Here is a 13,822-nt window from a genome sequence, read left to right on the forward strand (position 1 = left end):
ATGTAATGCAAACAGTCAAAACCTGAAGAACTGTCATAGTAGAAGACAGCTCAGATCTGATTGGAACAGAGACAATACCTGACATCTGAACAGTAAAGGCATCAATACAGATTGTAGCGTGCAGCGTGCCAGGTCTGACCCGACTTGAGATCTGGTCTGATCTGGTTACCTAGGTTATGGCTGTTAATATTAAACACCAGCTTTGGTTAGAAGAATATGTGAGTAATTAAACTTAAAGTTGACTGAAAATTAGAATTTTCATTGATTTCCACAATCAATAAACTTGTTCTATCTATCAACCCCAGGACTGTTTTATAAGCATTTTTGCCATAATAATAACTATTATAATTCCTGCAAAGACGAGCAATAGGTCGAGCGCTCGGGCCGTAACAATAAATCACTGGAGAAGAGACAATTAGCGATTGTGTTTTTTTCCCATGACTCAGCAGAAACAGAGGAAGGACAGAGGAGCCAACAGAGTGAAAGGTGAGGAGGAAGTAGCGAGAGCAAGAGAGACAGACTGAGTGACAGAAGTTTATTGACAGTAAGACGGAGGAGAGTCCAAACATACACAAACACGTGTTCACTTTGGGTTCCTTGGTAGAAAAGATGCGTTTAATTTGTGCTGATCTGAGAAGAGAGAAAAAAAATAAATACTGAGCTAATGAAACTTTAAAAAACAACCATCCAAAAATAAACCCAGGAATAAAACAGTAGCTGTTTCTGTTCGTCTCTGCTGGACACATGAGAAGGAGACGTCTCACATCTATGTTTCTACACGTTTACAACTCAGGATCAACAAACAAGAATAAGAATAATTCTTTGAAGACACAAAAGAATCAACAGTAAAGATCAGACCACAGAACAAAGGTGCATGAACTTTGGTCCTGACAGGTCAACGACCCAGACCAGAACCACATGCTCATGGCTGTGTGCGTGTACGTTTCATGTATAAACACAGGACCAGTGGTCCTCATGGAGACCAAAACCTGGTCCTAATGAGGCAGAACCCCAACTCTGAGGAACTGGTGTAAGTTTAGGGCTGATATTTAAGATAGGGTTCAGGTTTGGGATAAGGTTATGGCTAATGTTAGGGATAACTCTGTTTAGTCCAAATGAATGGGATTCAATGCTGTGTCCTAAGAAGAATAGCTGCACAAACCTGTGTGTGTGTGCACGTGGCTGACAGATCTGTGTAAAAAGGTGAAGGCTGAACTGAAATCAGATGATCTGGTCTACAAGAGATTTCAGCTTTTCCCCAAACTTAAGAATGTCACTTAAACTTCCGTGAATCTTCTGCTCTGCACCGAAATCACAAATCTGATCAACTCACTTTAAATAAGTCTGAGTATTTCCTCACAAATTATGTTATTTGTTTCATACATCTGGGCTTTTTAAAAATCAGATCTTTCTGCAGCAAACTGGTGTCACAATATCATGATGTTAGGGGTGTCACCATTCTCCAAATCCTTGATTCGATTCCCGATCGCTCTTTTTAGCGCAGATGGTTCTGACAGTTTTAGACTTTTCTTGATTAGTCCAGGATCATGATAAGCCTTTTCATTTTTTTCATTGTCTACATGTTTTCATAAGTGATATAATGTTCAATGATGGAAAAACAAAAACACTTAAGGCATTATTGTTAAATTTAAATCATTTATTAATGAGATGAACGTAACAATAACCAGTTGATGGGGAACTGAGTGTAAAAAGAAGAGAAGTCAGAGAGAGTCATGTAGCTCTGTGTTGCACTGAATGTCCAGCAATCTGATGTTACAGTCACCAAATCTGTACTGAATAACGTCTTTATCTATATATAATTTATCGTTCAGCGCGTGCAGGACCTCACACTGGGGGCGTTGTTAATTCCTCAACTCCACCTTCACTTTCAAAGGTCGAGATTGTGACGTCGGTTTCAATCAATATTCAATTTACAATTGAGAACGTGACACCCCTAGATTACTGCATTATAATTTTAAGATCGTATCCTTGTGACAAGTTTTTTATTTTCCCCTCCAGACCAGACGAGACACTGATCATGTGTGATGCTGTACAACCTAATTTAAGATTTGGGGACAGTGCAGAAGATGTTGAAAACAGAATGTCTTTGCTCCTCGTGGCTGTTTAATGTGCGAGGCTTAGATGGTGGACTTTGAAAAGGAAACTTTTAGATGGTGATTCCCTCCCATGTCGTAGTTGTGAAGCTTCATAAGCTCTTGGATCGCCTCCTCTACTGACGACATCTGGATCAGCGCCATCTTCCGATCCCTGTGAACAGTGAGCAGAGAGAACAGCAGGTGAGTCTGTGACAAACCTCTGATCTTACATGTAAACAGAGCAGGTGTTATTCAGGTGTGTTTGTATGACTTGGACGTGTGCACCACTGCTGCCATGGGCCTGACTCTCACGACTCTCAGGACAGGTGGCTAGCTGACAGAGCTTAGTGTGCTACTTTATCTTGTCATTACACAGCCTCCTTCTGCTGGAAACTCATTCTTCTGCACCAAAGTCCATAAAGAAAAAGATAAAACAAATAAATAAAATAAAAAGAGCTGCTGGTCTAATGCTACCGCGATTGTTAGGTTTTAAATTTCAAATGAAGGATTTCAAACACCAAAGTCACAAAATACTTTTTTAATTTATTTGTGGAGGCAGCAGAGGATTAAAAAACTTTTTTTCTATTGGCTTTGGTGCAGGAAGTGAGTAGTTTACAAGAGGGGAGTCAAACTCAGTTAGAGATTCTGTGTCTGTAACTTGAAGTGTGGTACTAATAATTGTGTCAATGGAGGAGCAGCAAAGACAGAACACAATGTCTTGCGGGCCAAATACAATCGTGTTTGACACTTGCGGTTTACAAAATTCAGTTTCCAATCAGAAAAGACCATAAACCAGTGAGAAAAAGAGGTGAACACATGTTTCAGATATTGCAGACTTCAGCAGACACAGACTTCATAAGCAGATCCTTGTGTTTAGAGTCATCTGGCTCACAGACAGGTCTACAGAATCTGTTAACAGTGTGGTTCAACCTTTTTATTCTTACAGCTAAACATGCACTGAGAGTTTCCAGTAGTAAGATTACAGACTATTTAGGTTTCATCAATGGCAGATTGTTTCTTACTGGAAGAACTTGAAGGCTTTGACAGTTGCTCCACTGTTTGAGAACAGAAGGCGAAGATCGTCCTCGCCTACGCCGTCCCTGCACGTCCAAAAAGACAAAAAACAGCATGAAATCAAGACACATACTCCAACACAATCTGTGCCCAACTGACATGAAAAAACAAAAACAACAAAGTAATAAAGTATTAATGAATGTGTGTTGTGTTAAACTACCGGATATTGGAGAGATGAAGTGTGGCAGAGGGAGGAAAGATATTCTGGAAGTTTTTGGATCCTGGCTTCTTAAAGCGGTGAAGTGGAGAGCCAGAGAAATCTATGAAAAAAAACATAAAGCATGGACATAATAACAACCATATCGTTGGGTAAAATGACTTATTATTATTATTATTGTTATTATTATTCATTTTTCACAATATTGTGACCTTGTTTTAATACACATTAAAAAACAATTGTTTTTTATTTTCATGCTTTTTTGATTTCATCTGACTGTGTATATTTCATATTTCTGACTAAAACAGTGAGTTACAGTTAAACTGGTGTCAAACTTGTCCACTCACCTTTAGTTAAGAGCTGGTCATCCAGTCCTTCTCTGGGTAAAGCCACAGTTTGATGTTTGGACAGAGTCACTCTCATCACTTTACCATACACCTTTTGACCATTCAGGTGACTCATAGCTACAGAGGACGGACGGACAGAGAAAGAGACAGTGGGGACAGATGAGAAGAATCTCATCATGGATTAAAGTCATGCACCACAGTTTCTGTAGAAAAAAAAATCATACCCAGCTGAGCCTGGTTTCCGTCAGACAGCTGGATCAGAGCACTGTCTTTTTTGTTGTAGAGGATCTTCACCCTCTGGACATCACCATAGACTCCTGAAGATAGAGAGAGGGCGAGAACGAGAGAGAGGAGAGAGAGAGAGAGAGAGAGAGAACGAGGGAGAGAGAGAGAGCAGGGTAGAGGAGAACACGAGGAGGACAGAACAGACAGAGCAGGAGAGATGGAGCCAACCAAGATAAAAAAAAGGAAGAGGTGTGAAGGATGGAAGGAAAAAAGTTAGTGCCAGAAAGACAAAGAAAAGATGGAATCTTCCGATTCGACTTCCACTAAAACCTCTTCTCTGTGTGACAAAGTGGTTTGACCAGAGAGAAGAAAACACTGAGCTGAGCTTTACCACTGACGCACGCCTGAAGCTGCTCTGCGTCTGACTGTCTGATCCACAAAATCCAGCTTGATTCGGCGTTTATAACCCTTTCAGAGAAATGTGCTAACTTCACGGAAAACAAACTGCAGTAGGAAATATTGTACGAGCAGTATATCATCAAAGAAGACCAAAAATGTAAGGTTATTTTTAGGTCTTTTTTGGGTTAAGTGTAAAGACAAATATGTAAAATTTGTCTCCAGCACATAAGGCAGGTGATCCCAACTGCAAATGTTGTCGAGTAACAGGAAAAGGTTCACTACCACTGCACTTGATTAGCACAAACTCTATGAGGAGAGACAAAAAAGAGAAGAGATTCAGTGGATTTAAAGGCTGGAGTGAGTCTCAGTGAGTAAACTCGACTGTCATGTTGAACTGAACCACAAGTGAGAACAAAAACACTGAAATGACCCTTGTGTTGCGAGAAAGGTGGAGGCTTCAAACTCTGTAACACAGTCTATGATGATAGTAGATCGTCAGGCCAATATCTACAGCAAATAATGTAGTAATTATTCCGAAACACGCACCAGAAACCTACCAAGTTATACATTTTATAGACACAATAAAACAGTTCATTTGAACATCACTAACTTCTTAAACAAACCATCAGAAATATCAGACCCTTCAAATGTCAAATGAATTTCTTTTAGTTTTTAATAATCTCTATCATGTAATGAATTGGCAAATAATGACATCTGTTTGTAAGTCTACACATTTCTTTGTATCAGGAACTAGATGAGTGCTGCTTAATCCAAATGTTTATTTCTTTGGATTAAGCGTTTCATGCATTTAATGTTAATGCACTATTTTTTTTTGGACATTTTTTGGACCAAAGATCGACTCAATTAATGGAGAAAAAAGTCAGATATGTTTATATGACATTAGCTTTTTCTATGAGGTAGCTGTGAAAGTACTGGCTTATTAAAGTTAAAATTTGTTTGCTTTAAATCCTTGTACTGTAAATCCACATTTTCAGGTTAGATCATCAGTTTTTAAAGACACTGCAGAAAGAAGAACAAATAAAAGCAGCAAACATATAATGGGATGAAATCTTGACTGAAACCTTGCTAACCAACAGTAAACCGTAAAAACACAAGGGTTTTAGTGTCTTTGTTCTCATCTGTTAAAGAGTCAAGCTGACCAAACCCATATTCTCTCAGACTCACTTTTTTAATGCAGAGAGTGGAGAAAAAGGTCAATTTTAACTCTGTCGTGTACAACAATATAGAGAGAGGGAGGCTGAGAGACACAGAGAGATTTAGAGGAATAAACGAGTCCATGACATCACTGAGGAAAAGTGAACAAACTGGATTAACAGAGAGAGATAAACAGATAGAATAGTAGAGGTTGAACATACCGAAGAGGGTAAAGAGACTTTGAGGCGTGACCATCTTTAGAGAGAGAGACCGCAGAGCAGAGGACAGGAAGAGGAGGAGCAGAGGAGGAGGAAGAAGGAGAGACGAAGGTAGAGATCAGACCGCCCAGCGTTGGACGAGGGGGGAGGTGGTGGTTTCCGTGATGATGAGGAGCAAAAATGGAAGGCATTTGGAGAGTGGGTCAAAACAGCAAAGCCAAAGTCAGTTAAGACCGGAATAAGAAATGTGAAGAAGGAGCAGAGGGAATGGAGATGAAGGAACAATGTGGGTAAATATACATAAAAAAGGGGGGAAGGGGGATGTGTGTGTCCAATATTGAGGGGGGTGGAGGGTAAAAATGGAGAGAAAATGAGTGAAGGGAGGAGCAGAGGAGGAGGGGTGGGGGAAAGAGGAGAGGACAAAAACCAAAGCAGAGGTCAGTAAACAGAGCATCAGTGGGACATCAACGGAGTCTGAATGATGGCTGGTTTGCTTCCAAAGCACGCACGCACGCACACACACACACACACCTTCCACTTGTGTTAATACATGTACCATACCACACACACACACACACACACACACTCCCTGCTGGATGCATTTATTGGTGAAGAAAAGAAAGGATGAGAGGAAGGTAGAAAATAATACATTAAAGAATGGATGACTGATGACATCAGGAAACTGGAATAACCGGTCACAACCAGCTTCCCTTCACTTCACGTCAACAAGCAACAAGTGACCATGGCCTTTGAAATTTGACCACCCAACCTTGCCCTAGCTGATAAATGATATATAAAAACACTGTGGAGAAGGAGATATTAAACCAGAAGAGGGACAGTGACCTAAAAAATCACGTGTAACTGGAAGTAAACTTTGGCAGGATTAGTGTTAATGACTTGGGCTGTCACTTTTTAATCTGACATTTGGATATCCATATGAAGTTGTGGGGGAAGATTCAAACTCAAATTGTAAAAACCCGCTCTTGCTCAAAATATACAGCCTAGAGGTGCATCAGACTGTGTCAAGTAATTACCATGTGGTACAAAAGAGGGTGCTGTGAGCACAGCTTAGTCTTAGGTGCCCTTTAAGTGTGAGAATGGAGGACATCCATGAGCTAATGCATCATCCTAATCACATTGTCGAAGCATGTGAAATGCAGTGTACAGAAGTATTTTGGGTTCTAGAATAGTAAGCATGATAATAAATAATGTTGTCCTTCTGTTTGTGTATGCGTCTTCTAAATAGCATGGCACGTAATATTCGTCTGAAATAGATTTTTAGAAAAAGCAACAGCCGTATTAATTAGTGGTAAGTGTCGGAGCAGCATGTTGAGGAACCTTTAATGGGAAAAAGAAAATTTCAAAAAGCACGAAATGTCTTTTTAGCTCGGAAGGATGTCGAACATCACGAATGTCACTGCATAAAGTAATCAAGTTTTTATGGGTGGGCGTGTCATTACACTGTGTAATCCAACTCCATTGCTGCCACAACGGACAGTTAACTTGTATTGTCTCAAACAGTCATCCAGTTTCTTATGAACGTGTACATACAATCAGAAGTAACATGAAAAAGCATGTTCTGAAAACACTAAAAGGTTTCACTTTAGTGCTGGAAACTAAACATTCAGGTGAGTATTTACTGCTACGCCTCCTAGAAACAAGGTTCTGTCTGAAGATCGCCCCACACATCTGGCCAAAACTAAATAGAATTACGATTCATGAGGGGCCACACGGTGGCGTAGTGGTTAGCACTCTCGCCTTGCAGCGAGAAGACCCGGGTTCGAGCCCCGTTTGGAACAAGGGCCTTTCTGCATGGAGTTTGCATGTTCTCCCCGTGTGTGCGTGGGTTCTCTTAGGACGCTTAGGTGAATTGGACACTCTAAATTGACCGTAGGAGTGAGTGTGAGAGTGAATGGTTGTTTGTCTCTATCTGTGTGTCACACAGATAGCCAGTCCCTGCGATGGACTGGCGAACTGTCCAGGGTGTACCCCGCCTATCGCCCGATGTAGCTGAGATTTGCACAGCACCCCCCGTGACCCTCTGGTGGAGGATAAAGCGGTTAGATGATGACTGACTGACTGACGATTCATGAGCTGAATTATGATTCTCCTCACATATTTAGATGGTGATCACATCACATGATTAGCGGTGCTTTAATAAGCCTATCATTTTAACGGAAAACAAAAAGGCCCAACTCACTAACATTTGTAAATTGTATTTAATCCTGATATCTTGGGGGGAAAATTACCTTTACCTTTATCTCAAACCAAGTGTTTGTTACTTATCACATCTCCAGCCAACACAAGTTCTTGATCTACTTGTGTGAAAAACTGGAGGAGATTTGGTGCAGGTGCCACTACACTGGGCTCACAGAGGCTGCAAAGCAGAACAAGGATGACTGTAGCCGGCAACTCTAGTTTACAACTACCAGCTGTCTTTATCCAACCGTAAACACATAAACAACGTCACCTTTTACTTCGGTCAGTGCAATTCTTGAAAAATGATACCAGATGCCAAATTAAGAGCCAGTCATTCCCAAATATACATATGAGCTGTTGCTACAGAGCAGCAAAACGTTACCAGAAGGGAGCAGACGTGTGAAACCACCACTCCAGTATGACTCCCCTCTCAGCAGAGGTGTGAGAGGGGCAAAGACAGACAGAGAAAAGTCCTCTGATAGAACAGTGACATACCGTTACATAACATACGGAAACAAGTAGAGAAGGTTTAGAGATGCAGATAACAGAGAAAGCACATTTTTGACAGAATTTGAGAAATTAAAGAACATTGACATGAGAAACAGATTCTTTTTAAATGTTAATGCATTTGTATTTCTCTTTGTTCCATTAAGACAATTTTTGTGGAGTTATAATTTGAAGTTTCACAGTCACACTGACTTTAATCCATCTTATGTTAAACTGATGGTGACTTCACCTTGGTGAGCAAACACACATTCATAGAGGAATTCACACCTTTAGTTAATGGAGTAAATCATTCCCCAGCGTCTATTCATTTGGTCCTTAATCACAAATTACAGTAACTCATATTTATGGTTCATGTACCTCTTCGTTTAGGTTGGACGCCAACAGGACCCCTGACACTCCAGAGCCAGACAGAGCAACACGACCTGCAGCTGCTGCTGCTGCCGCTGCAGCACTCAGAGGACTTATGGTCCCTGTTAGGACAGAACAAGACGAGAAACACTTTAGAATCCAATAACATAACAACCAATTCCCAGGGTTATTAACCCTCTTCAGCTGATAATTTAAAATTTAAAGAACAGTAATATTATCAATATTGTCACATCTGTTGTTATCCAACATGTTATGTCATACAAATACATGCATGAGATCAGAATGAAAGAATAAAAGAAAATGGACAATCACAGTCTTTCACCAGGTGGACTACATCAGATTTTTATACCACTTTTCAGGTCACTCAAAGACACTTTAACAAAATAACATAAGAAAGTTGGTCAGTAATAAATAAATAAAAAAATCTAATTAAGTAATGATTGTTAAAATGTTGAAAGTCTGTGGTGAGTTGGAGTTCCGGATGTGTGTGTGTGTCTCTCTGAGCGACAGAACAAGAACAACAAGACTTCTACGATTGTTTTAAGGTAGAACAAAATTGTAAATTATTTAAAGCCATCTAAATACAAAAAGAAATTAAAAGAAAAAAAAAAGAAGAAGCTATAAGCTGTTTTTGGCCAATATTAATTTCTTTTTAAAATCCAAATACCTTACTGCATTTAATCCAAGCTGATGACTTGAACCAAAATGAAAAAAAGGATTTATAAAGCACTGGATGATTGAATCCAGATGAGGGCAGTATTGCATAATGGAAGCAACCTGCCATAAAACACCACTACTAACTAAAGTTGATAACTTCAGGTGGACAAGCAGAGAAAGCACAAAAGCTCATGAAACGACCTGCTGATTACAAACTAGTCCACTTGACCAACCACTATGACCACTGAAAAACAACCTTTTCAGTCCTGGTACATTTAAAAAAAAAAACAAAAACAAAAACACAGTAAGACATGAGAGACTGTGAGACAGTAGCAGGGCAGACAACTGCAGATACAGTGATGAACAAAACTAAATTTAAATACCTCCACCCTGTGAGAGGGACAAAGAAGATGAGTAACCTCCTCCACTAGAGTAGGAAGCTAGTGCTCCAGATGGGGTACCTACAAGAAAACAACAACTCGACTTATTCCATATAATTATTGTCAATACAGCAAATCCAAAACTACATGTACAGTGGTTTTTGCACATACACTCGGCCTGAGTGCAGGTGGATCCAACTATATTTACCCAACAGAGAATGGTCCTTGTTAGTCGTCTCTCCATCTCCACTGGGAAGGTCAGGTCTGGTGTAATCTCGACTCTTGTCATTGTTGTATTTGACGTTGAGGTTGACCAGTTTACTGAAGTCTATCCGCAGAGTGCAGCATGAATTATAGATGTTCTGTCCATCCAGAGACTGGTGTGAAAGAATATACAAGGAATCACAGGGTATTTTCTTATACAGAGATGAAGATAAAAAAACTATTATTGATCTACAAAATGAATCTACTGCTTGCACTCAGAGACAAAAGGGTACATGAAGAACTTATTGTGAACTGATCATGTTCATGTGTATGATCTTACCAGTTTAGCTTGCTGTGCATTGACCGGGTCACTGAACTGCAGCAGAGCCTGAAACTGGTTGTTTTTGGTGAAGGTTATGATTTTCATCACAGTCCCAAACTTACTGAAGATCTTCAAGAGAGAGAGAAACAAAGATTTAATATTTGTGGGACACTTTTATTACGACACAACACATTAAAAATAAATTGTGACACAACAAACACTTGTGTTGTGTTGAAGTGTAAAAATTAGACAACAAAGTGTCCTGTTTTCATATAGTCTGATGTTGTGTTTAGTTTTATGAATTGGTTTACACCAGTGGTTTTCAAACTTTTTATACCAAGAGAAAAAAGACTGAGCTCTCAAAGTAAGTAAGTTAAAATACGGCGGAGTAAATAGGCCAAGCAAAGTCAGCTACAGACTTTTCACGTGAGGAAGATTTATTCCCAATAAGATAATTTGTTCTTTCATCATCCTCCTCTTCCTCACATATACTTCAAACACTGGTATAGTGAAATTTTGAAGTGTTCCAGTTCTCACCTGTTGAAGAACATCCAGTGTCACTGGATAAAACATGTTGTCGATAATAATTCGCAGGACGGGGCTGGGGGGTGGAGCAAGGTCCAGAGCTCCGGGGTCAGAAGATGGGGAGCCTCCATCCTGAACTGCTGACACTGCCTGCAGCACTGCCTGAGCCCTCTAAGTGGGAACATACAGAAACAAGGTGAGGAGATTATATCATAATATGCATTATTATTATTATTATCATTATTATTATTATCATTATTATTAACCATCTGTTTTGGTAGAGAGTGTCACAATTATTTTCTCAAATAATCACTTAGTTGTTTTGTCTACAAAATGTAAGAAAATGTTGAAAAAACGTTGACTGGATTTTTCCAAACCTAAAACATGATGTTCTCAAATGTCTTGTTGTGTCAACAAGCCAAAATGATTCAGTTTTAATGATTTCTTTGTTTGAAAGAACAAAGAAACCAGAAAATATTCACATTTAAGAAGATGAAAATGTTGTTTTATTTATTTCAAAAATACACAAAACCATTAATTAATGATCAGAAATTGTTGGCTATCAATTTAGTAATTGATTAATAATCTATGACTCATTGCAGCTATATAAGTATAAATAAATGTGTGTGATTGCGTGTGTGTACCTGATTCAGAGCTGAATCTGTTTTCAGTTCTTTATGGTTGGAGTACTGGATGAAGACAGGTGTGTTTCTGACCTAAACACAAAAAATATAAATATAAAACATCACCACTTGTATTTCATATACATAAAAATGAATAATAAGAAGTATGAGTTGAAAAAGATGCATTCATACCTGTGGTGTGACAGCTGTGTAGTAGTTCACCATAGTGATGGCTGCTTCCTCTGTACCCAACTCCAGAAACGCCTTAAATAAAGTCATAATGGGACAATGTATCGCACACTATTTTCTTGTTTAGAGAAGGTTAATGTTAATCATTTAAACTTCCGGGTATTTTCGCTTGTTGTACCTGATTTTTCCCCTTGAGCATCAGTATGTTGGTGACTTTTCCAAACGGCAGCCCCAAAGCAATGACTTCAGTCTCTGAGACTTCGTTGGGAAGTTTCCTGATGTGGAGAACTCTGGAGGGAGGCGATTCATCCAGACGCTGTTTCTTACTGTCACTGCCATTCGCTAAACATGGACACACACAGAAAAACTCTTACATTCTAGTTTTGACTATCATGTACAACACTATCATGTTTTGTTGTGTTGGCTAAGGTTGATCTTACCAGCCAGTGAGTTTGGACTGCTGCTATACATGTTGAGCTCATCTGAGCCTCTCTGGAAAGTTAAAATGGAAAATTTTCTTAATTTTATGTCAATTTTGTGTATTTTCCTTGACTAAATGCCTCAATATCAGTATTGCAGTATAGCAATATATATTGCCCAGCCATATTAAGTAATATGATGTAATGCTGCAGTGCTTGCTAACAACAATACAACAAAAAGCAGATGAAACCCTGTTATTGCTTACCAACGCTTAGAAGATAACACATGTAAATAAACAAAATCTTAAAATTAAGCCTTAGTCAGTCTTTTTTTTTTTTTACTTAATAGTATATGTATTACAACAAAGTATAAATGCAAAGGCATGTGTGTTCATCTACAATTCATAAAAAAAAAACGTACCTTCACACCAACTGCAACATCTCTGTTGGTGGACGTAGAGCATTGTAACAGAAAGAAGAGAAAAAGTACAGGGAAACATGATCAAGCAGCTATTAATGGTTTCATAGATTTAAAAATTCATTAAGAATCAAATATTTCAACACATGAATACTTATTTAATTAATGCCTGTATTAATCATTTTGATGCTGCCAATAATAAGTAAAGAAAATAATAAGTATTGTGAAACCTGCCAATAAACTGGGACCAAAAATCTACATCAGATTCAGTTTTACAGCATTTTCTTTGAAACAAATTGGCTGACCATCACGCTCCTTTTCTGTTTGCACTCAAAATAAGGTATTACATTTAAAAAAACAATACGGAGGACTAAAAGTCAAATATAACAAAGGGCAGACAAGAAGAATAAAGAAATTGTCTTTGTCTTCTATCTCACACTCACAATACAACTAGAGACCTTATCATAAAGAAAATAAATGTACTTTGTACTTTTATTTCATAGATATGTGATAATTAGTTGTTAATATAATATAAATATTTTTAAATACAAAATAACCATAAAGGAATGACCGCTATGTGGCTTCTGCACAAGCTCAAGCGAACACACTGTATCTGCCTTCAGACAAAGGATGCTAACAAACTGACAGGTGCGTTTCCCACCATGTCCGCTAACATGCTCCATTTAAACCAAACCAGGTTTTTATCTTACAATTTTAACACAGTCAAACATGACGCACACTTTCATGCAAAACGGTTACGGGCATATTTCATTCTCGAGTGCGGCAACGAAAGCTAATGTTAATATTTATTACAGACAAGAAAGAAACTGACACTATACTTGAGTGTATTTTCACCAATTAACTAACAAACTTGCTTTTGTTTTCTATGCCGAATTTTTAAGAACTAAATGAAATAAAAAATATACGTATCGCTCCCGTTCTACTATAAGTCTATATTTGCCTACGAGAGAGACAACAATTAAACACAACGTTTCTTGGTTGGGATCTGGTATTGCTAGGTAGCGAACGTCACTATCAAGGCTCGTAGCTGAGCTAACAGTTAGCATATCTTAAACAGAGTACGGTTAACTTCTCGTTCTGTCTCTATCACGTGCACACAGAAGCTTTAGTGTTGAAATAAATTAAATCACCCGTCCATTGCAGCGCTTGGTCTTCTTCTGCCTGGTGATTATTTCAGCCCAAATCGATTGTGCGCGAAATAATAATGGGCGTTCTTCTTCTTCTTCGTCGTCGTCGTTTTCTTCTTCTTCTTCTTCTTGTCTATTAATAGCGACAGGAAACAAACACCAGAGGCGTAAGGGCTTTTACTGCCACCTGA

General features: G+C 38.8%; 1 protein-coding gene across 1 annotated transcript; it reads right to left on the reverse strand.

Moving 5' to 3' along the window:
• Window positions 1–521: 521 nt before the first annotated feature.
• Window positions 522–13,751, reverse strand: LOC122772715 (polypyrimidine tract-binding protein 2-like). Its single transcript, XM_044030934.1, has 17 exons — window positions 13,635–13,751; window positions 12,487–12,508; window positions 12,087–12,138; window positions 11,825–11,988; window positions 11,650–11,721; window positions 11,479–11,550; window positions 10,847–11,005; window positions 10,328–10,438; window positions 9,992–10,160; window positions 9,787–9,864; window positions 8,735–8,847; window positions 5,675–5,708; window positions 3,899–3,991; window positions 3,675–3,791; window positions 3,331–3,430; window positions 3,119–3,196; window positions 522–2,268 (listed from the first exon to the last, which is right to left on the reverse strand). Exons 1-17 carry the CDS (start codon window positions 13,640–13,642, stop codon window positions 2,139–2,141), a joined length of 1,572 nt encoding a protein of 523 aa, XP_043886869.1. The 5' UTR covers window positions 13,643–13,751; the 3' UTR covers window positions 522–2,138.
• Window positions 13,752–13,822: the final 71 nt, after the last annotated feature.

This window comes from Solea senegalensis, linkage group LG1, assembly GCF_019176455.1.
Source record: "Solea senegalensis isolate Sse05_10M linkage group LG1, IFAPA_SoseM_1, whole genome shotgun sequence".
Taxonomy (NCBI): domain Eukaryota; kingdom Metazoa; phylum Chordata; class Actinopteri; order Pleuronectiformes; family Soleidae; genus Solea; species Solea senegalensis.